Below are 21,798 nucleotides of genomic sequence, written 5' to 3'. Positions count from 1 at the left end.
ACCGGACGGTGTGGGCAACAACGTTAGGACAGCCCGCGGCTCGGGCCTAGCCGGCGGCCATCTTGGTACTCCCTCTGCCGGCCAGCCACGGCTTAGCCCCAGCCGGCGGCCATATTGGCACACCCAGGAAAACGGTGCAGCATCCTAGGACTTCCTCCTGAGGCCATCAGCCCCCAGCCATCACCGCCCGATTGGACCCACTACCCCCTAGTCATCTATCCAGCCATACCCCCCCTCCCCCCTCTGTGGCCTCCACCGCAGCCGCGGTCTCAATCACCACGTTCTAGCCACTAGAGTCGGTGGGACGGACCACGGCTGCAGCCTAGCCCAGCCAGCTTGCCACCACAACCCCTCACTGTTGTCCAACAGAGCCCCGTGCCCTCTGCACCGAGAATCGCCCCTCCTGCTACTGGACCTCACTGCGGGGGCACTAGAGATTCACCGGGGGCCAGTCTACCTCAAATCGCCTGAGACGCAGCCACCGCACCACCCACCGCACCAGCTCCCCCTCCTTCACCTTCGGGACCTTCAGCACAGGTAAGCCACCGGGGGCACTCGAGAAGTTGATCCAGGGGCCCTTGTCCGATCGCCCCTCGGGGGGGTCAGGAAGGAATTTTTTCCTCGACTGCACCATTGGCCTACGCAGCCAGGGGTTTTTTTTTGCCTTCCTCTGGATCAACGAGAGGGAGGTAGGCAGCCTCCTCCCTCCAGTACTTCCGCTCCAACACTCAGCCGTCACTCTCACCACTCCAGAGCAGTGGTCAGCCATCCGATCCCTCCATCCCCCTGCAAGGCTAGCATCGCCACACCAGTGCCATCGTCATACAAATTTCTTTTCTAGCAACGCCGCCTTCCGCATCATGTGCAACTTCAAGTACACAGCAGATACCCTCCACAGGCTAAGATACACGGCCGCAACTTTACCGACCACCACGCAAAAAAGACTAAAAAAAGAACAATTACTAAGGACCAACCCACAATCAACCATCAAAGGCAGGGAGACACCGATCCAACCAGAACAACTAGCATGTGCCCTGATCAACACCAGATCTGCAGTCAAGCACAGGCTGGAAATCCGCGAGTTCATCACCGAAAACAACATAGACTGCCTCTTCATTACAGAAAGCTGGCTAACTTCCGACTGCAACACCATCCTAACTGAATTGGTGCCCAAGAACTACAGTATCCTATCTGAGCATAGAATAGGAAAAAAAGGAGGAGGTCTAGCAGTGATTTTCAAATCGCACCTGGGGCTCACCAAACCAAACTTACAGAACTCAGTGCCTTTCATGGAAACACTCTCACTGCACCTTCAAACAACACCTCAAGACACCATTCACATACTACTATGCTACAGACCACCTGGACCAAAGACCAATCTCCTCACACCGCTCACTGAATTCTTCTCAATGCACACCTTGAAAACCAAAAACCTTCTGGTACTTGGGGATTTCAATCTATGGGCAAACTCCGCCCAAGACCCTATGGCAACCGCCTGCGTTAACCAAATGGAAGAACTTGGCCTGCAACAACTGATAAATGCTCCTACGCATGGTTCAGGACACACTTTAGATCTCATCTTCAAACAGAATATGGACATCGAAGTATTGAACATCACCCCACTACCATGGACGGACCACCATGCTATCAAATTTAAAATCACCACCAACACCACTCTCCAAAAACAGAAACGGGCAATAGCAACACACTGGAATAGATCTCAGAAGAAACTACACTCTGAACTCTTCAAAACTACATTGTCGAGCAAAATTCTTCTGCTAAACCCAAACCTCTCAACGGAACAAACACTCAACTCCCTAAACAATGCTTTACTACAAACAGCAGACTCCGTGGCGCCAAAACGCAGAACACCCGTCCGCACAAAAAACTCGAGTTGGTTTAATGGCACTCTCACCCTACTCAAGCAAAAACGCAGAAGAGCTGAGAGAACTTGGAGAAGAAACCCCACCAAGGAAAACCATGCTAACTACAAAGCACTCACGGTGAAATACCACAAGGCAATCTTCAAAGCCAAAAAAGAACATATTGCAGACACCATCTCATCCGCCTTAAACCGCCCACGGGAACTTTTCAAAATAGTTGCTCAATCAATGAACCCGGCCTGCCTAGAGCCCCCTGCAAACGATACTCAAGAATTCTGCAATGAGTTATCAGATTTCTTCATCAACAAAATCGACAACATTCGGAAAGCAATTCATCAGAAAATAACAACCAACCTCACCCAACCGATGCAAAAAGAGGATATCGACACGAACATCACTCAACCACCAAAGTTTTCTTTGTCCCCAATCACCACGGACACGACTAAAAACATCATCAGAAGCCTTCGCGACAGCACATCACCGAACGACATCATCCCCACCAAATTGTTCAAAGCATGTTCCGACATCCTGGCCCCCACCCTAACACATCTCATAAATCAATCATTCAAAGAAGGGACCGTGCCAACCTCCCTCAAGCAAGGCATCGTCAAACCCCTGCTAAAGAAACCTAATCTCGACCCTAAAGACCCTAACTGCCGCAGACCAATAACAAGCCTCAACACCATCTCCAAGATTATAGAGAAAGCAGTAGTACAGCAGCTACAACACCACCTGGAGACACACCACATCCTGGACCCTCTGCAATCAGGCTTCCGCCCAGGCCATGGCACAGAAACAGCACTTCTCAAAATATGGGACGACGCCCTTGAAGCAGCAGATGACGGGGAACCGAGTCTCCTGGTACTGTTAGACCTCAGCGCAGCATTCGATACAGTGGACCACAATACTTTACTTGTCCGCCTCGCAGAAGTTGCAGGAGCCTCAGATTCTGCCCTAAAATGGTTTACATCCTTCTTAGAGAATCGCTCTCAGACAGTGAAACTGGGAACATTCACCTCGGAATCTCGGGCAGTCTCCTGTGGAGTCCCTCAGGGCTCACCCTTGTCACCAGTGCTATTTAACATCTACATCCGCCCGCTTCTCAATATCATCAGGAAAACGGACCTCTGCTTCCACTCATATGCAGACGACACCCAACTCTACTTTCGCATTAATGGACAGAAAGATCATCATCAGCAACTACAGAAATGCCTCACTTTAATCAATGACTGGATGACCGCTAGCTCCCTCAAACTGAACGAATCAAAAACAGAACTTCTTCTCCTGCAAGCCAACAAAAATTCCAAAATTGAGACTCCGTGGACACCACCCTCCATCCTCGGACAGACCATCTCCCCCAGCACCAAAGTCAAGAGTCTCGGAGTCATCTTTGACTCAGGAATGACAATGGATGCACAAATAGGATCGGTGGTGAGCGGATCTCACCACCTCCTCCGCCTGCTTCGCAGACTCATCCCCTTCATCCCAGAAGAGGACAAAGCGGCAGTTGTGGGAACGATCATCAATTCCCGACTCGACTACGCAAATTCCCTCTACGTAGGTCTACCCCAATACCAGCTTGCGCGCTTGCAACTCATGCAGAACACGGCGGCAAGGCTGTTAACAGGGAAAAAGCCCTGGGAATCCATCTCCCCATCCCTAAAAAGCCTACATTGGCTAACGGTGAAGAATCGGATCACATTCAAGACCCTCTGCCTCACCCATAAATGCATACAAGGAAACGCTCCGCAATATCTCCGGGAAAAAATAAAACACTACACACCGAATCGCAGTCTTCGATCAGCTAACCAAAACCTCCTCCTCATTCCCAAATACCGCTACAAAGCAAAGGGAGAACGTAGATTTGCAGTCCAAGGACCTCGACTATGGAATGCTCTCCCAACCAACCTCCGCATGGAAGAAAACCACCAGGCCTTCAGGAAAAAACTAAAGACCTTCCTTTTCTAGAAGCTGGCTACAGAGAATACATCTAGCGCCTTGAGGCGATTCAGTTCGCAATTTGTAGCGCTTTACAAATTATTCATTCATTCATTCATTCAGGAGATACGGAGGGGCCATTCTTGAACAAAGCCTGCTGGAGACCCCGCACCGAGCCATTGGGATACACCCACGGACAACCGGAGGTAACCAGGAAATACACAGGAATCTTCATTTCAGAAACCCACTCTATGCCTGCTACCCCTGCAGGGGTGACTATTTCTGGTGAGTGGGGATCACATTGGGGGGAACACCTGGAGTCACCAATTTTACTTGTCTCTGAAGAGCACAGAAGTCACCATTGAAATACTCACTCACTGGTTTAATAAGTTTGGACTGCACGCAGTTGGGACGCTTTATAATCTACTTATTATTTTTTATTTATTTTTTATGTATTTTTTTCCGATTGGGCTCTGTTCATAGTTTTTTCCACAGCTTTTTTGTTACAATTATAAAGTTGCACATGCAGTTTTGATATATGTATAACTTTCTAAGTAGGTCACAGCACTATGGTTTGAGATACATATAATTTGTTTTTATGCTTTAATCACAAGTAGCTCATGCTTGGTACAGGTTTCAAATATATAGGTGTATTAAGTGGTGGTACCCTACAAACTTTCCACCCTGAAATACTAGTCCCTGTAATGTATTTAATGTATGTACACATTGAGACCCGTTTGAGTTTGCACCGCTAGTGATATATTTTTTAAAGGGATTTTTACCCCTGGGTGCTACACATTACCACACATTAAGGGCGTCTGCCCAAAGGGACATACTGTCACATTTTAGACACTGGATGCCAATATCACTAAGTACTATTACTTTTACAAACCTAATGCATTTTTTTAAGTTTAGTTTGGTAGAAACATTGGGATAGTAATATCCTCGTTTACTTTATGATATAGGTAACCATTATAAGACACATAGAGGGTAGCGCCAATTCCCCATCTACTATATCCAAACTTGGCAGTATGCTGCAGCTGGGGGAGGATGACTGCCAGTTTCTTGACCTTCTTGGGCACTCCCTCTCTCTAGGCTGACGTTACTCCCTTCCTCAACCTGGGTACTATCATCTGAGCCTTCAAATCCCTGCGCATCCTCCTGCAGCATGTGACACTGTGGTCGAATAGTTTGGGGGACTCCCCTGTGCATGATGGTGGGGCTAGGGAAGGAGTGACTGTTGACATACATGAAGCTGATGGAATAGGCCGCTTTGGCAGCTGCATTGGCAGGCAAACTACTCTGAACCTGGGTGACAGAGAATGAGGAGGATGAGGACGGCTTTGTTATCCATTCCACCAACTCTTCTGCATGTTGTGGCTCAATAACACAGCCAGCTGCAGGAAAAAAGGACAAGCGTGCCCCACGGCCACGTGCTGAGGATGCAAGGTGTCCACGGCCAGCACTGTCGACTGTAGACACCAGAGCCTGCTTGCCCTCTTTTAGTGGCCTGTGAGCGTCTGCCTCTCCTTGGTGGCCTTCCGGACATGCTGTAAATTTTGTTTAGCAAAAAAAACACTACACTGTATTGTGTGCTGTGTACACCACCAGGAAAGTAGTAGCAACTGCACTAGGGGTGCATGGTACTGTGTACACCAACAAAAGTATAATAACAACTATGGGTACACTGTATGTATTGTGTACACCACCAGGAAAGTAGTAGCAACTGCACTAGGGGTGCATGGTGCTGTGTACACCAACAGAAATTTAATAACAACTATGGGTGCACTGTATGTATTGTGTACACCACCAGGAAAGTAGTAGCAAATGCACTGTGGGTCCACAGTACTGTGTACACCAACAGAATTCTAATAACAACTATAGGTACACTGTATGTATTGTGTACACCGGCAGGAAAGTAGTAGCAACTGCACTAGGGGTGCATGGTACTGTGTACACCAACAGAAGTTTAATAACAACTATGGGTGCACTGTATGTATTGTTTACACCACCAGGAAAGTAGTAGCAACTGCACTAGGGGTGCATGGTACTGTGTACACCAACAGATGCTTAATAACAACTATGGGTGCACTGTATGTATTGTGTACACCACCAGGAAAGTAGTAGCAACTGCACTATGGGTGCACGGTACTGTGTACACCAACAGAAGTGTAATAACAACTATGGGTGTACTGTATTGACCACCAGAAAAGCATGAACAACTGCACTATGGGTGCACAGCACTATATACTGTGTACACTGCCTGAAATATATTAGAAACAGTACACCAGGAATGGCCTGCAGTCAGATATAGCTAAACTGGGTAAACTGGGCACAGTGGATATATATGTGTGTATATATATATATATATATATATATATATGTATGAGAGTTGTGTGTATATATATATTAAATACACTGAAGCTAACTAAATAACCTGCCTGCCAAAAGTATATTAGAAACAGTATGCCACGAACGGCCTGCAGTGAGATCTAGCTAAACTGGATACAGTGGATATATATATATATATATATATATATATATATATATATATATATATACGAGACTATCTGTATGTATGTATATATTAAATACACTGCAGCTAACTGAATAATCTGCCTACCTGCTCAATCTAAATGAGACTCTCTCTCCATCCACGCCAACAACACACTACACAAGGCCGACGTGCAGGTGGCCTTATATAGTGTGGGGCATGGACTTAGTCCCCCTGAGCCATGATTGGCGAAAGTCACCCTGCGTTTGGCCAATTATGGCTCTCTTAGCTGAGGGTGCTTTGATTGGCCAAAGCATGCAGGTCATGGTGCATGCTCTGGCCAATCATCATACAGCAATACACTGCGCTCCTGCAGTGCATTATGGGCTCGAATTTGGCACGAACGGCCCATAATGTTCGGTTTTCGACGAACATGCGAACAGCCAATGTTCGAGTCGAACTCATATTCGACCTGAACAGAAAGCTCATCCCTAGTCTCTACCAACTTTGTACATCTAAGAGAGCAAAATTTTTGCCCATTCTTCTTTGCAAAATAGCTCAAGTTCCATCAGATTGGATGGAGAGTGTCTGTGAACAGAAATTTTCAAGTCTTGCCACAGATTCTCAATTGGATTTAGGTCTGGACTTTGACTGGGCCATTCTAACACATGAATATGCTTTGATCTAAACCATTCCATTGTAGCTCTGGCTGTATGTTTAGGGTTGTTGTCCTGCTGGAATATGAACCTCTGCCCCAGTCTCAAGATTGCCCTGTATTTGGCTGCATCCAACTTCCCATCAACACTGACCAGCTTCCCTGTCCCTGCTGAAGAAAAGCATCCCCACAACATAATTCTGCCACCACCATATTTCACAGTGGGGATGGTGTGTTCAGGGTGATGTGCAGTGTTAGTTATCTGCTACAGATAGTGTTTTGTTTTTAGGCCAAAAATTTTAATTTTGTTCTCATCTGAACAGAGCACCTTCTTCCACATGTTTGCTGTGTCCCCCATATAGCTTCTCGCAAACTGCAAACAGGACTTCTTATGGCTTTCTTTCAACAATGGTTTTCTTTTTGCCACTCTTCCATAAAGGCAAGATTTGTGGAGTGCACAACTAATAGTTGTCCTATGGACAGATTCCTCCACCCGAGCTGTGGATCTCTGGGGCTCCTCCAGAGATACCATGGGCCTCTTGGCTGCTTCTCTGATGAATGCTCTCCTTGCACGGCCTGTCAGTTTAGGTGAAAGGCCATGTCTTGGTAGGCTTGCAGTTGTGCCATACTCTTTCCATTTTCAAATAATGTATTGAACAGTGCTCTGTGAGATGTTCAAAGCTTGGGGTATTTTTTTATAACCTAACCCTGCTTTAAATTTCTCCACAACTTAATCCTTGACCTGTCTGGTGTGTTCCTTGGCCTTTATGGTGCTGTTTGTTTACTAAGGTTCTCTAACAAACCTCTGAGGGCTTCACAGATCAGCTGTATTTACACTAAGATTCAATTACACACAGGTGGACTCTATTTATTAATAAGGTGACTTCTGAAAGCTATTGGTTCCACTAGATTTTAGTTAGGGGTATCAGAGTAAAGGGGGCTGAATACAAATGCACGCCACACTTTTCAGATATTTATTTGTAAAGCATGTTGGAAACCATTTATCATTTATCTTCCACTTCACAATTATGTGCCACTTTGTGTTGGTCTATCACATAAAATCCGAATAAAATACATTCATGTTTTTGGTTGTAACATGACAAAATGTGTATAATTTCAAGGGGCATGAATACTTTTTAAAGGAACTGTATCTGCTTGCCTGTACACACACACAGATACACTGGCAGATCTGTTGATCACTGGTGCAATGCTTTACAGACTTCAGGAAAAATAAATAAATAAATGCACTTTTTTTTACCTGCAAAAAAATGTGCATTTATTACTTTTTTGTAAAAAGTGAATTTATACTTTCAGAATTGCTGCAGTGCCTGACTCATACAACTAGGTGTCACTGACACTTAAAGTATAACTAAAGGCAAAATGTTTTGTTTTCAGTTTTGGACAGAGTGCATCTTTTCAATTTTTATTGCTGTCTGTGAACCCCAACCCCCTCCCCCCCCAGTGCCTTATTTTTCTCCAGCGCTGAGCACGGGAGCCTCAGCTCTGATGGGTTTCTCCCACCTCATTGGCTAAGACAATCACAGCCAGTGAGCCAATGAGGAGAGAGAGGGGCGGGCTGAGCCGCGGCTCTGTATGTGAATGGACATACAGAGCAGTGGCCCGGAAGCAAACCTGCAAGGGTGCTCCCATTGCAAGCTGCCTTCACTGGGGGCATTCAGCAGGAGGGAGGGGCCAGGAGCGCTGGCAGGGGACCCAAGAAGAGGAGAATTAGGGCTGCTCTGTGCAAAACTGCTACCCAGAGCAGATAAGTATAACATGTTTGCATGCAGGGAGTTACAGTAGTGGGGCAGATGAGAAAGGGTGTACATTGGTAGGGAAGATGTGCAGAGTAGTATAGTGGTGGGGCAGATGTGCAGGGTAGTACAGTGGTGGGGCAGATGAGCAGGGGGCTACAGTGGTGGGGCAGATGTGCAGGGTAGTACAGTGGTGGGGCAGATGAGCAGGGGGCTACAGTGGTAGGGCAGATGTGCAGGGTAGTACAGTGTTGGGGCAGATGTGCAGGGAGTTACAGTGGTGGGGCAGATGAGCCGGGCGATACAGTGGTGGGGCAGATGTGCAGGATAGTACAGTGGTGGGACGGAAGAGCAGGAGGGTACAGTGGTGAAACAGATTTGCAGGGGGGACAGTGATCTGAGGTGTCGAGTTGCATAAATTGGGGCTGATCTGAGGCATGAGAGTGCAGGATGTTAATTTCTCACTACCAAAGTAGTTTACAGCATTTACTTTATAAAAATCATTTTCGTGATTGAGAGTGTGAAGTCGACATTTTTTTTATATAAAATCGGCACACTGAATTTCTTTGAAAACATTTTTCGGCACACTGTGCTCAAAAGGTTGCCTCCCCCTGTACTACAGTAACCATTTGTGGAAAACTTATGTCAAGCCCATATTATTATAAACTAACAAAAGAGCTAACGTCAAAAGGTGCAACACAAAATTAGGAAAATATATTTTTTCTTTTTGTCATTCCCACAACAAAGTTTATGACTGATACTCACAGTTAATAAACAGAAGACTCATTAAGATGGCCAAAATAAGGAACATCAAGATCAAGAGAACCATCAGTATCAGTATAATTTTATTTTGGGTATTCTTGGCAGCTGGAGGCCCTGAAATAAATTTAGACACACGGTTAGTGAGTGCATCTGCAACTGATGTAGGACAACACTGTAGTGTCAATTTTCTTTGAAAAACATTAGCTGGATGAACCTAGGAGTATCTGAGAGAGTTAGGACTCATACACATTGGCTTCAAGTGGGGGCACATATTCTTTATGTAGGCATTTGGTCTCTAAAGCTGGCCATAGATGGATTGAATCTCAGCCATTTCAGCAGGGACTGGCCAAGATTCAAATCATGTATGGGCAGGCTGATTGTACCCAAGTTGATCAATCAATCAACTTGGGTACTACCAGCATTTTGGATTTTTCATGCGATTATTGCCAGCAGATATAGCCACCAGCAATAATCACTGTATGTTCTACCAGCTGGGATGGCTCCCTGTGCCCCCATGGCCCCAGCTGGAAGAACACAAAAGCTTTGTAGGAAGAAAGAAAATCACACCAACTATGGCCAGCTTTACAGCCCTGCTTTAGTTATTTTCTTTGAATAAGGATGAGCTTGCGTTCAGTTCAAACCCAGCTGAACCCAGAAGGATGCTCTCAATATCGTCCCAATCAGCTGCAGCCGGGGCATTCTCTGCCTTGCAGCTGCACATACCCAAAGTGACTGGGTAGCTTGTAAAGTCATTGAGTTGAGATAGCCAGATGACCATTTACTGCGGCAGGGCGGCCCTTAAGCACAAAATCACGTACCTGTACGTGATTCCTTCACACGGGTCTGGTTTTTGTTTATAGCTCAAAAAATTAAAACTGCAGAGGTGATCAAATACATACAAAAGAAAGCTCTATTTGTGGGGGAAAAAAAGGACATTGATTTTATTTGGTTACATTGACCGCGCAATTGTCAGTTAAAGCAACACAGTGCAGTATCGCAAAAAATAGCCTGGTCAGGTAGGGGGTAAAAACCTTCCATAGCTGAAGTGGTTAAGTCAATGGTGTCACTAGCATCTCCGCTACCTTTGTGTATGTGCAGTTGTGGGGCAGGAAATGCTCTGGCCACAGCTAATTAGGCTGGCACTGACAGCATCCTTTTGGATTTGTTAGCCATGGTTTTGCATCAAAGCCAGGCTCATACCTAGTTTTGCTATTTTGCAAGATCTCTTTTAGAATGCTGTGCTAAGGGCTTCTCTGTATTGCATCATCTGCCAGACTTTGTTTAGTGGGCTCTAGAGTGCTTTGACAGGGCGTGGCGCAGAGAGCTCTGCTTGTCTTGGTAGCTCACCAATCCCTGGTGACTTTGTCATCAGAGGATTGGACCATTCTTTTACAAAACAGCTGAGCTCTGTTCTAGAATTGTCCTTTACTAGGTGAAAGATCCTAGATAGGCAGACTGTGTGCCTGTTCGAGGGCCTCAGGGCTGGAGTCCCAGCCTAGAAGGCTTGGCCTGGCATGGAGCTCCAGCCTAGAGGGTCTCCTGTTGGTTGGGTAGCTGGAAGCTATTCACCTAGTGGAGTAGAGAATTAGGCCATGTGCCTGGAGGTATCCTGAAGTTGCAGTTACAGTAGATAACTGAAACTGAGCAACACAAGAACCTCATGTTTTGTGGAGAGTTACTCTAGTGGAAGCTCTGCGCTTTTGGAGCAGAACCCCAACCAGTCATTGCCTGCCCTGTCAAATTGTAGGATCTTTGATGTCACATTTCTGGGTATTCGGCCTTCTTGTCTTTACTTCAGGCTGTAATAAAGTTGTTTATAGTATCTAAGGACTGGATTTACATTTTAGCAAGATTCAAGTAAGTATCAGGCTTGGGAAAAGGTGTTCGTCGAAGGGAGTCCTACTTGCACTCCCAAGGCCCTTCAAAGTATGGGAACTGTACAGTGAGAACTCAGGAAGGTCCTATCCTTCCACTTATATGGAGGCTTGGATCTCTTGGTTTTCATAGTTGCTACAGAGAAACTGGCTATAAACTGCCAGGACAAGGTCATCCTATGTGCAGCCTTGCCTCCCAAAAACAACGTTACACTTATATCTGCACTAGAAACAAGACACAGTAGTTTGCTGAATGGTTCCGCAATGAAAAGAGGTTGGGCTTTACAACGTGGAACATCATCATGATCATAGCCATTAAAATGGGTGTTTCATGCCAAACAAAATGTATTTTTTGCAAGCCACCTGCTTCTCCCTGAAATAAATGGCCCACAGGTTGTTTGATATGACTTCAATGTCCTATAAATTGCTGCATGTGTCTTTAGTACTCAGTGATGGAAACTAGTTACACCTTGTAGTAATAAATTACCTTCATGGTTTGGATGATTCTCTATCTTCTGTGCTTTAAAATCTTGCAGATTGACATACGTATTATCATCAGAAGAGTCCCCTGGAGACAAGCATGAATTTTAATCTTAATTATGCAAAGGTTAACACATGAAAGTAAGATAATATAATTTTCCTGGTAGTAGTGGAAGAAGCCACTGCTGGGTCTGCCCATAAGGGGGTCCTGGATGGACTAGCGCAAATGCCACATGCCCATTCGCGCTGCCTTTCCCCCTATTACACCTAAAGGTGTTAATGCATTCTATGCATTAAGATAAAAAAACTTTCTGTGAGTAGCAGCAGCCCCAGCACCCCCTAATACTTACCTGAGCCCCATCTCTCTCCAGGGATGTCCACTAGTGTCTTAACCATCTGGGACTTTCCTCCTGATTGGCTGAGACACAGCAGCAGTGCCATTGGCTTCCGCGGCTGACAATTAAATTCAGTTAGCCAATCAAGAGAGAAAGGGGACGGGCTGGGCTGCAGCTCTGTGTCTGAATGGACACACGGAGCTGCAGCTTGGCTCGGGTGCCCCCATAGCAAGCTGCTTGCTGTGGGGGCACTCGACAGGAGGGAGGGGCCAGGAAGGGGCAGCGAAGAGGGACCTGAGAAGTGTACGATCTGGGCTGCCCTGTGCAAAACCACTGCACAGAGCAGGTAAGTATAACATGTTTGTTATTTTTTTTTTAATCACTTTAAGCAGTAACCTACACTAGTTCAGATTGTACATAAAATACAGCTACTTCTGCAGCCAGAATCCTGACTAGGTCTGGTACAAGTGATAATATTCCCCCTGTCCTGGAGTCCTTGCACTGGCTACCCATCAGGTTTTGCATAGACTTTAAGATCCCCTTGCTCACCTATAAGGCTCTTCATGGCTTGGCACTCCATTTTCTCTCTGAACTTTTATCAACTTACCCTCCCCCCTCGTAACCTCAGGTCCTCAAATTCTGGTCTTCTGGCCACCAGTGAGGGTAAATGGGATTTTTGCCCATTATTTTTCAGATCAATTATTGATTTGACAATACAACAGGAGGCTGATTTTTGTAGGCAATTTCTAAACTAGGAATAATAAAATAATCTTCTCGACCCCCTTTCACCCTGTTTTTAGAAATGATTAAATTCATATTCATCAAAGATTAGTTCCCCAACAATGTTGCTACCTAACCTTATGCGCCACAGAATCATATAAAGAGTAGATAGAAAATAAAATCACCTGGCATATACCTAAGGCTAGGATACCAGTTCATAAGTCTGTCAGAACACTGTACATTGCGGGACAAAATAACTCCCATACGCAAGTACAGCAACTGCATCCTTATGGGCTGGACCAATCAAGATGGCTGAAAATGCCAAACTAAAAAGAGGATAAGGCATGTCAACAGCAGGTAATTAATAAGGGTCATCTTTTTCATACTTTTGAAAAGCTTCATAGTCACCTAAATATTAGAAGGATGAGAAAACCAGATTGGGTACATTAGGATTCAAAATAGACATGCATGTTTTGCTCATTTGTAATCTGGTGATCCAATATTTTCCAGTGATCATGGTGAATTAGGATTATTACAACTAGGGTCTGCCAGCTTTTAGCAGAAAGACTCCGTACTTACAGTGCTTTTTAGCTGTGTTCTGCCAAACTTTATTGCATGTTTTCTCACATTCTCAAGTAGTATTTTGGTCCTGTTTGGATCCATCTTGCTATTGCTAATCAGTATTGTTGGACAGTTTACCCACCACTTTCTGACTGCACTGGTTGGGGCTGTGTGATAGAGCTGCTGGTGCCTGGTATGTTTACTAGCAACTCTATCACATGGCTCTGCAGCGCTGCTTGTTCATTCATAATAGTAAAAGATCATTCAGCACTGCAGGGCTATGTGATCTATCTGCCTGGACTGTGTATGTTTAGAGAAGCTACAGCCAGCATTAACAGAAATAAAGAGGTGCTTTTAATCCAAACCGATCAGAACATGACAAAGTGCTATATGATGTGCTAAATACAACTGAGAGTAATTCTTTAAGGATTTGATGGGCACTAAATTGGCGCTGAGAGTTATAGATCTGTTCTTTTGCTAAAAATACAGTCAATATTCTTATTTTATGTTTTTTTTGGGGGGGAGAAAAAACAAGCAGCAAATAAAGTATATTAAAACAACAAATAATGGTCAAGTATACTAAAAAAAGGAAAAAACACCAATACAAAGAACACTAAATGAAATCAAATTACCTACCCTAAATACAAAAAAAAAAAAATTGTTAAAAAAGGGTAGATTGATTTTTATTTCCAGACAACTACTGCATAAGCAGCTCAGTGAGTGAACGTTTTTATCTTTCAAGGAAATGCTGCCACCAGGGAAATTGGAAATTTCGCAGTGGTATCAGTTTCTCCCAAATAACTCCACATATAACTAGTAAAGAACCAGTAATACAGGTACTTGTCACATTACGGTTTTTAATAAGGTTGCCTGACAGGATGTCTACCTCCTTCAGTATGCATAAATTATCATATATATCAGGGATATGCAATTAGCAGACCTCCAGCTGTTGCAGAACTACAAAACCCATGAGGCATAGCAAGACTCTGACAGCCACAGGCAGAGGCATGATGGGACTTGTAGTTTTGCAACAGCTGGAGGTCCGCTAATTGCATATCCCTGATATATATATATATATATATACATATATATATGGATTACCTGAGTTCACCCTCAGATCTTCAGTTTTCCTCATTGTACCAAGCTGACAAACAGGACTCCGTACTCTGAGCTATCTGTGTCTGTGTCTAAATAAGAAGTTGCACAGCACTGTCATTTAATTTTAAGGAACTTAAGCAAGGGCAAGGCATTAAGAAACTTAACCAAGAACAAAAAGGGGTGTTTATTCAGTTGCTTAGTTGAATATTTTATTTTAAATATCATATCAAGAAAGGCAAGTAAAGCAATGAGATTATTAATTAAAGCAGTGATCCTAACAATGACTACTCAATAATATGTTTTAGTAGTCTGGGCCTCATTTATCAAATCATCTAAGAATAAAAAACATGCAGATGAAAAATCTCGATCGTATGTCCAAAACTTTACATAAGTATGACTTTCTCACATTTTTTACATTTTGAAGCTGTACAACCTGGAATTGAAGAATATTTTACTGGGGTTGAATCATCTGCACAAAATAGTTCACAACCTCAATGTGGAAAAGTTTTGTTTTCTAAATTATTTGCAAATAATACGTTAAAAAAAAAAAAACCTTCTAAAGTATTTACCCCTATACTGCGCAAATACTTATACTGTGCTCTCTAACATTTCTCTATGCTATTCCCTTCCCTTTGCCCTCCTACCTATATGTTGAGCTGTTACTGCCTATTTCTTTTCTCTTCCATCCTGGATTACATCATCTAGGGTTAACCACTCATCTGGCATGCTGCTAGAACTAATTGTGGAACCTCTGTAGCCCACTACTTTCCGGCAGAAGAGAAGTAGTTGCATCCCTCCTTTATTCTCTGCTGCCTCTCATAACAAGTAATCTGCCTGATATTAAAAACTCAGCATGACTAGGATTATGAAAGACCTGTGGCGCCCTGGGAAATAACAAAAAAATAAGTTCTGTGGCGTGCGTACATGGCCAGACTTTGCCCAACCATGGGAGGGGCTTAAAGAGGGATAATTAAACAGGATCTGTACCTTAGTCACTTATCGTTGCCAACCTACCAAAGTGAAATTTACTGACACAACACCCAAAATTTACTGGCACAGCCACGTTTTTACTGGCTTTTCAGAAAGTAGCAAAATTACAGTTTTAAGTGCAAATCTCAGTATTTAAGCTACAAACAAGTACCATATGCAATGTGATTTAAAGTAGATCTGAAGGCTAAAAACATATTTCTTATTTTCAGTATAGTAACGGCGGATTATTGTAACCCATCAGTATTTTGTCACCTAGGTTAAACTAGAGAGATTTCCCCTTAATCTCTGTTCCCACAGAGAGAGACTGCTCCACATCGCCCCGCACAGAGAGAGAGAGACTGTTTCACATTGACCCACAAAGAGAGAGAGAGAGAGAAAGACTGCCCCAGAGAGAGAGACTGCTCAACATTGCCTGGCACAGAGAGGGAGAGACTTCTCCACATTGCCCCGCACAGAAAGAGAGAGAGGCTGCCCAACATTGCGCTGCACAGAGAGAGAGAGAAAGACTACCCCACAGAGAGATAGAGAGACTACTCCACATTGCCCCACACAGAGATGTAGCACCCTCTACTTAGGTAGGTGCAGTGCCGATCCTGACCTACCTGGGGCCCTAAGCAAAATTCTGCTATGGGGCCCTCTACCTGACCCATGATGCCGTGAGCTATGTAAACCATTTGCCATTGCCACACAGTCACATCTGACACTTCAGTGCTCCCAATACAATCCTCCCTCCTTTAAACAAAACAGTCAAAGAATAAGTACAACAATATAGAACAGAATGAGGTTCAAATATTTATTGTATAGAGTATTTTCTATAATATTAAGATAACAAGTGAATATTATTAAATAAGTGAATATTAACGTAAACATAAATAAGAAGAAAATAATAAATTATAACCCTGAACTTTGGCTTTTGGGATTAACTATGGTTCTCTCTACAACCTGGGCATTTTCGGCATCAGTATGGGCACCACCAGACTATTTGGACTGTCTAGAAGAAACTGAGAAGAATATCACATAGTTAGTTAAGCAGTCATTTACACTACTCATTACATGTTACAAATGTGTAAACATTTGAATGTTTGAATTAAAATCTTACCATCAAAATATTCCTTTTCTGCATTTTCTTGAGGCAAAATCATCAATGATGTCATCAAAGGACAGGTGTTTCCCCACATCATGATTTATGCTCATGATGGCCAATCCACTCAAACGTTCCTGTGACATTGAAGACCTCAGGTAGCTTTTAATGAGATTTAATTTTGAAAAGCTCCTCTCTGATGATGTTACTGCCATAGGAAGGGTGACTGCAATTCTTGGGGATATCCAAAGATTAGGATCGAGTTCCTCCAGGTTTTTCTCACAGAGAAATGAAAGTAACTCAAATGCAGTCATCTTATCTGATGGCAGCTCAGGTAAATTCTGAATCTCGTGTGCCGGATCCATTCCACTGATGTCATAGTCATCTCTGAAGGTTAGAGTATTTTGAGCCTTTAAAGATTCACTAGACATCTGTGAGGCAGTGCTGAAGTTTAGCAACACTCCGTGTTTGGATTTCACCTGGTGTTTCAAATCTCTCATCTCTCATCCATGGATGTCACAGCAGAGTCGACCACCATGTTAAAGAACTTGACTTCAAGGTTTTTCAGTGCATCAGTCACTGGTTCATCAGGAGCCTCATAGCTGAAAAGCCTCTTGCTGTTTCTCAGTCTCTTCTCTTTCAGAACAGCCTCCACATTCATTACTTCGCAAATGCTTTTGGCTGTTGTCTGGGCTTTAGAGAATCCAGTTTCCCGGTATGCATTGAGGGAAGCCTTTGCATTTGAGTTTAAATTAACTGCTATATCCAACTGCATTGAGGCAGATTGGAGGAGCTTGTTCACCAAGTTTGTAATAGTCAGTATCTCACACCATACGACACAGCAAATCAAGAAGCGGTAGGACCCAACTTCCTCTGCAAGTGCTTGTGCCTCCACTTTGGCCACAGGATCATTGATTGTCTGTCTGGCTTCCAGTAATGCCTCCCGAACCTCAGATGCCCGGTGCCTTATTGCATGAACGCTTTTGAGCCTACTCTCCCATCTTGTGTCACTCCATGACTTCATGGTTACCTTCACGTGTTTCTTTAAAACACTCCATCTTTGTGTGCCATCTGAAAAGAAGGTGAAGAGCTTTTGCACATGTCCAAAAAACCCTACTGCATCTTTTAAAGATTTGGCAGTATCTACAATTAAAAGGTTTAGAGTATGTGCTCCACATGGGACAAACACGACTCTGGGTTTTTTTCTGAACAGTCTGGCTTGTACTCCTTGGTTCTTGCCTTTCATGTTGGCCCCATTATCAAAAGCTTGTTCTCTGCAATCTTCAAATGAAATCTTCAGCTCATTCAGCTTTTTTAAGATGACAGTGGACAGATTTAAACCTGTTGTAGCCTCAACATTCACAAAGCCGAGGAAGTGCTCCTTGATCTCTGGATTTCCCTTTAAAGCCACGCTTCTCAGAATAATGGACATTTGCACTTGGTGACTAGTGTACAGTCCAAGATAATGCAGAAGTACTTTTAGTCTCTAATTTGAGTCACTATTGCTTCCAGAATTTTGCCACTCACAATCTGTATTAGCTCATTCTGTGTGTGCTGCCCAAGGTAATGAGCATGTGTCTCTCCATCTTTAATTTTGCTGAGATAGTTTTCCATAGTGGGGTCAAATTTTGCCAGTAATTAAACCTCTTTTAGGAAATTTCCATTATCTGGCTGGAAGAGTTTTTCTGACGAACCCCTGAATGCTATGTTTCATTCAGCCAAAGACTGGGTGATACTTATTAAACGTGTAAGGACATCCCGCCATCTCTTTCTTTCAGCCTCGTAAATGGTCATTTGTATCTGGTGAAGAGTCTGTCCCCGACTTAGGCGCAGATCAAGTTCTCTCCAGTTAATCATATTTTTTGTGTGTTCAGGACTACTCTCATGGTGTTTCAGAATGGCATTGATATTTGACCAGTCATTCACACCTTCCTTTATAATTATGTTGTCTTTTGTAGAAAAGAGCTTACAGCAAAAACAATAAACAGCATTGTTTTTGATTGAGTATGTAAGCCAGCTCCTTTGAATCTTTTCCCATTTGATAGTTGTCTCTGTAATAAGCCTGAATAGAAAGCTCTTCTAGACTTGTCTTTAGGGAAAGAAAAATCCAGTCCTGGTTTGAATGGACCTCTGCGCACTCAGTCCTCATAAAGTCTGTTAAGACTGGGGGCCAATCTGTTGGGTCATTTGGTGGAGCGGCAACTGCATAGTTGCCAACTGTCCCGGATTTCCCGGGACACTCCCGGGACTTACACGCCATTCCCGAATTTGTGGTGTCCCGGTAAATGTCCCGAGAAATCCGGTTCTTCACGATTTTCGCCACCGCCGCTAGAGGTCCGCGGTCTCCGCCGGCCGCCATTTTAACGAAGATCAGGAAGACGGCTGGGGGGGCTAGACGGAGCTCCTGCGTCGCCGCCCACCCTCTGCCCTGCTCCGCCTACCCCCCGCCCCGCTGCCAGTCCTGCGTCGCCGCCCACCCTCCACCCCGCTCCGCCTACCCCCCGCCCCGCTGCCAGTCCTGCGTCGCCACCCACCCTCCACCCCGCTCCGCCTCACCCCGCCTACCCCCCTCCCCGCTGCCAGCCTGTTATAGAAAGGGGCGGGGGTTCTAGCCATGCGGCCGGTGGACACCTCTGAGGTAGGGGGGGCGCACCGCTCTGGGAATCGTAAGGGGGGCTCCACTGGGGACACCTGATGCAAGGGGGGCTTCGCCGGGGACACCTGATGTGAGGGGGGGCTCCACTGGGGACACCTAATGTGAGGGGGGGCTCCACTGGGGACTCCTGATGTGAGGGGGGCTCCACTGGGGACTCCTGATGTGAGGGGGGCTCCACTGGGGACACCTGATGTGAGGGGGGCTCCACTGGGGACACCTGATGTGAGGGGGGCTCAGCTGGGGACTCCTGATGTGAGGGGGGCTCTACCGGGGACACCTGATGTGAGGAGGGCTCTACCAGGGACACCTGATGTGAGCGGGGCTCCGCCGGGGGCACCTGATGTGAGGGGGAGCTCCGCCGGGGACTCCTGATGTGAGGGGGCTCCGCCGGGGACTCCTGATGTGAGGGGGAGCTCCGCCGGGGACTCCTGATATGAGGGGGAGCTCCGCCGGGGACTCCTGATGTGAGGGGGGGTCCGCCGGGGGCTCCTGATGTGAGGGGGAGCTCCGCCGGAGACTCCTGATGTGAGGGGGAGCTCCGCCAGGGACTCCTGATGTGAGGGGGAGCTCAGCCGGGGACTCCTGATGTGAGGGGGAGCTCAGCCGGGGACTCCTGATGTGAGGGGGGCTTCGCCGGGGACTCCTGATGTGAGGGGGAGCTCTGCCGGGGACTCCTGATATGAGGGGGAGCTCCGCCGGGGACTCCTGATGTGAGGGGGGGCTCCACTGGGGACACCCAATGTGAGGGGGGCTCCACTGGGGACTCCTGATGTGAGGGGGGGCTCCACTGGGGACACCTGATGTGAGGGGGGCTCTTCCGGGGACACCTGATGTGAGGGGGGCTCTACCGGGGACACCTGATGTGAGGGGGGCTCCGCCGGGGGCACCTGATGTGAGGAGGGCTCCGCCGGAGACTCCTGATGTGAGGGGGAGCTCCGCCGGGGACTCCTGATGTGAGGGGGAGCTCCGCCGGGGACTCCTGATGTGAGGGGGAGCTCCGCTGGGGACTCCTGATGTGAGGGGGGCTCCGCCGGGGACTCCTGATGTGAGGGGGGCTCCTCTGGGGACATCTGATGTAAGGGGGGCTCCGCTGGGGGCACCTGATGCAAGGACGGACTCTGCTGGGATATCTGACGCAAGGACGAACGGCTGGTGGCAGGCGACGTGGCTAGTGACACGCTCAGGGATACCACTGATTCTGCATTATGGTGAGTTGAATGATTTCATTTTATATTACAATGTAATAATAGAAATAATGCACTTCAATCATCCTGACACCATAACAACCATGGTGGCGGGATGATTGAAGTGCTAACACCAGGTGTTTGGAGTATCTTTATCTGCTGATTGTTAAACTTTCTAGAATACACATATTTTTATTGTGTAGGATCTGGGGTTGCTCTCCCGTCATTTCCCTCTCCCCCTTTCCCCCCTCTCCCCCTTTCCCTCTCCATCATTCATCTCAGACTCTAACCACGCCCATTTAAGCCACGCCCACTATGTCGCATAAACCACGCTCCATTTTTTGCCGCGTCGCGCACCGCACTTGTGTGTTTTTCCTAAGCCACGCCTACAAACGAATGCCCCGCCCCCTAATTATTGTACAGCTCTGCCTACAGCCACAAAAGTGTCCCACATTTTTTTTTTTACAATGTTGGCAACTATGCAACTGTTCTATTTTTGTCTGAGCTGCTTGTATCTGCTGCTGGCTGTACACCTCTGGTTGTGCTGCTCGTACTGACTGAGGCTGCCTGTACTTCACCTGGGTCTGTGTTGCTAGTACTTGCTGAAGACGGCTGTGCTGTTTTTGCTGAAGCTGGCTGTACTGGGTCTGTGCTAGTACTGGCTGGGGAGACTGGATGTGTAACAACTGAGTCTGTGCTTGTACTGGCTGATGATCCAGCATCTCCTCTACTGGCCAACTTAAGCATAGCACCTGCAAATTATAGATACCTCATTTTTATAAGCTGCATCAGATCCAATTAAACTGGCTCCCAATTTCCTTTTATACATTTTCAAATATAAATTACTATTTATACTATGTCTTGGCTCTTGTAATATTTAAATAGTGAACTAGTGATGCAGATATCAATAATCCCTGTGAGTGATATCAAGAATTAACTTTTGTACAAGTGAACATGTAATTCCTGATATCAAAAATAGACATTGGTAGGTAAAAATTAACTAAGGGGTCCTACTAGTAAAAATAATCAAGAATTCACATTGCAAATAGTAAAAAAATCGAATTCTTGATATCTAAAATGCATAAACTGTGAATGAATAAAAGCTAAAATGGCTGACTGGCATTAGCAGCTAGACACAGACCAAGATGCACTGCCTGCCTGCCCAGCTAGGTTAGCAAGACCAAAAAAGAACACAATAGAAATGCACATAAACATAACTCTACTTTGCTGATATCAAACTTGGAGAGGAGAGAACACAAGTTTACCTGATTGTTGTTCCCACAATTCACTCTCATGGTGTTTTTTTTCTTCCTCTTTTCGTGACCAGAAGGAT

General features: G+C 45.4%; 1 protein-coding gene and 1 long non-coding RNA gene across 2 annotated transcripts in view; one reads left to right on the top strand and one right to left on the bottom strand.

Moving 5' to 3' along the window:
- LOC141133197 (CD209 antigen-like protein C) overlaps positions 1-14,670 on the bottom strand; it is a 44,936-nt gene extending 30,266 nt beyond the window's left edge. The window contains exons 1-3 of the mRNA XM_073622411.1: positions 14,558-14,670; positions 11,848-11,928; positions 9,490-9,600 (exon numbers count right to left, since the gene is read on the bottom strand). Coding sequence (XP_073478512.1) covers positions 9,490-9,600; positions 11,848-11,928; positions 14,558-14,591 — 226 coding nt within the window. The 5' untranslated portion in view covers positions 14,592-14,670. The remainder of the gene's footprint in view (positions 1-9,489; positions 9,601-11,847; positions 11,929-14,557) is intronic.
- The window catches only part of LOC141133198 (uncharacterized), a 42,414-nt gene that overhangs the window by 13,238 nt on the left and 7,378 nt on the right, over positions 1-21,798 (top strand). The window lies entirely within an intron of this gene.

This window comes from Aquarana catesbeiana, linkage group LG03 (assembly GCF_042186555.1).
Source record: "Aquarana catesbeiana isolate 2022-GZ linkage group LG03, ASM4218655v1, whole genome shotgun sequence".
Classification (NCBI taxonomy): domain Eukaryota; kingdom Metazoa; phylum Chordata; class Amphibia; order Anura; family Ranidae; genus Aquarana; species Aquarana catesbeiana.
Note: the sequence above shows the minus strand (reverse complement) of the source record. Positions and strands in the feature narration are given on the sequence as shown.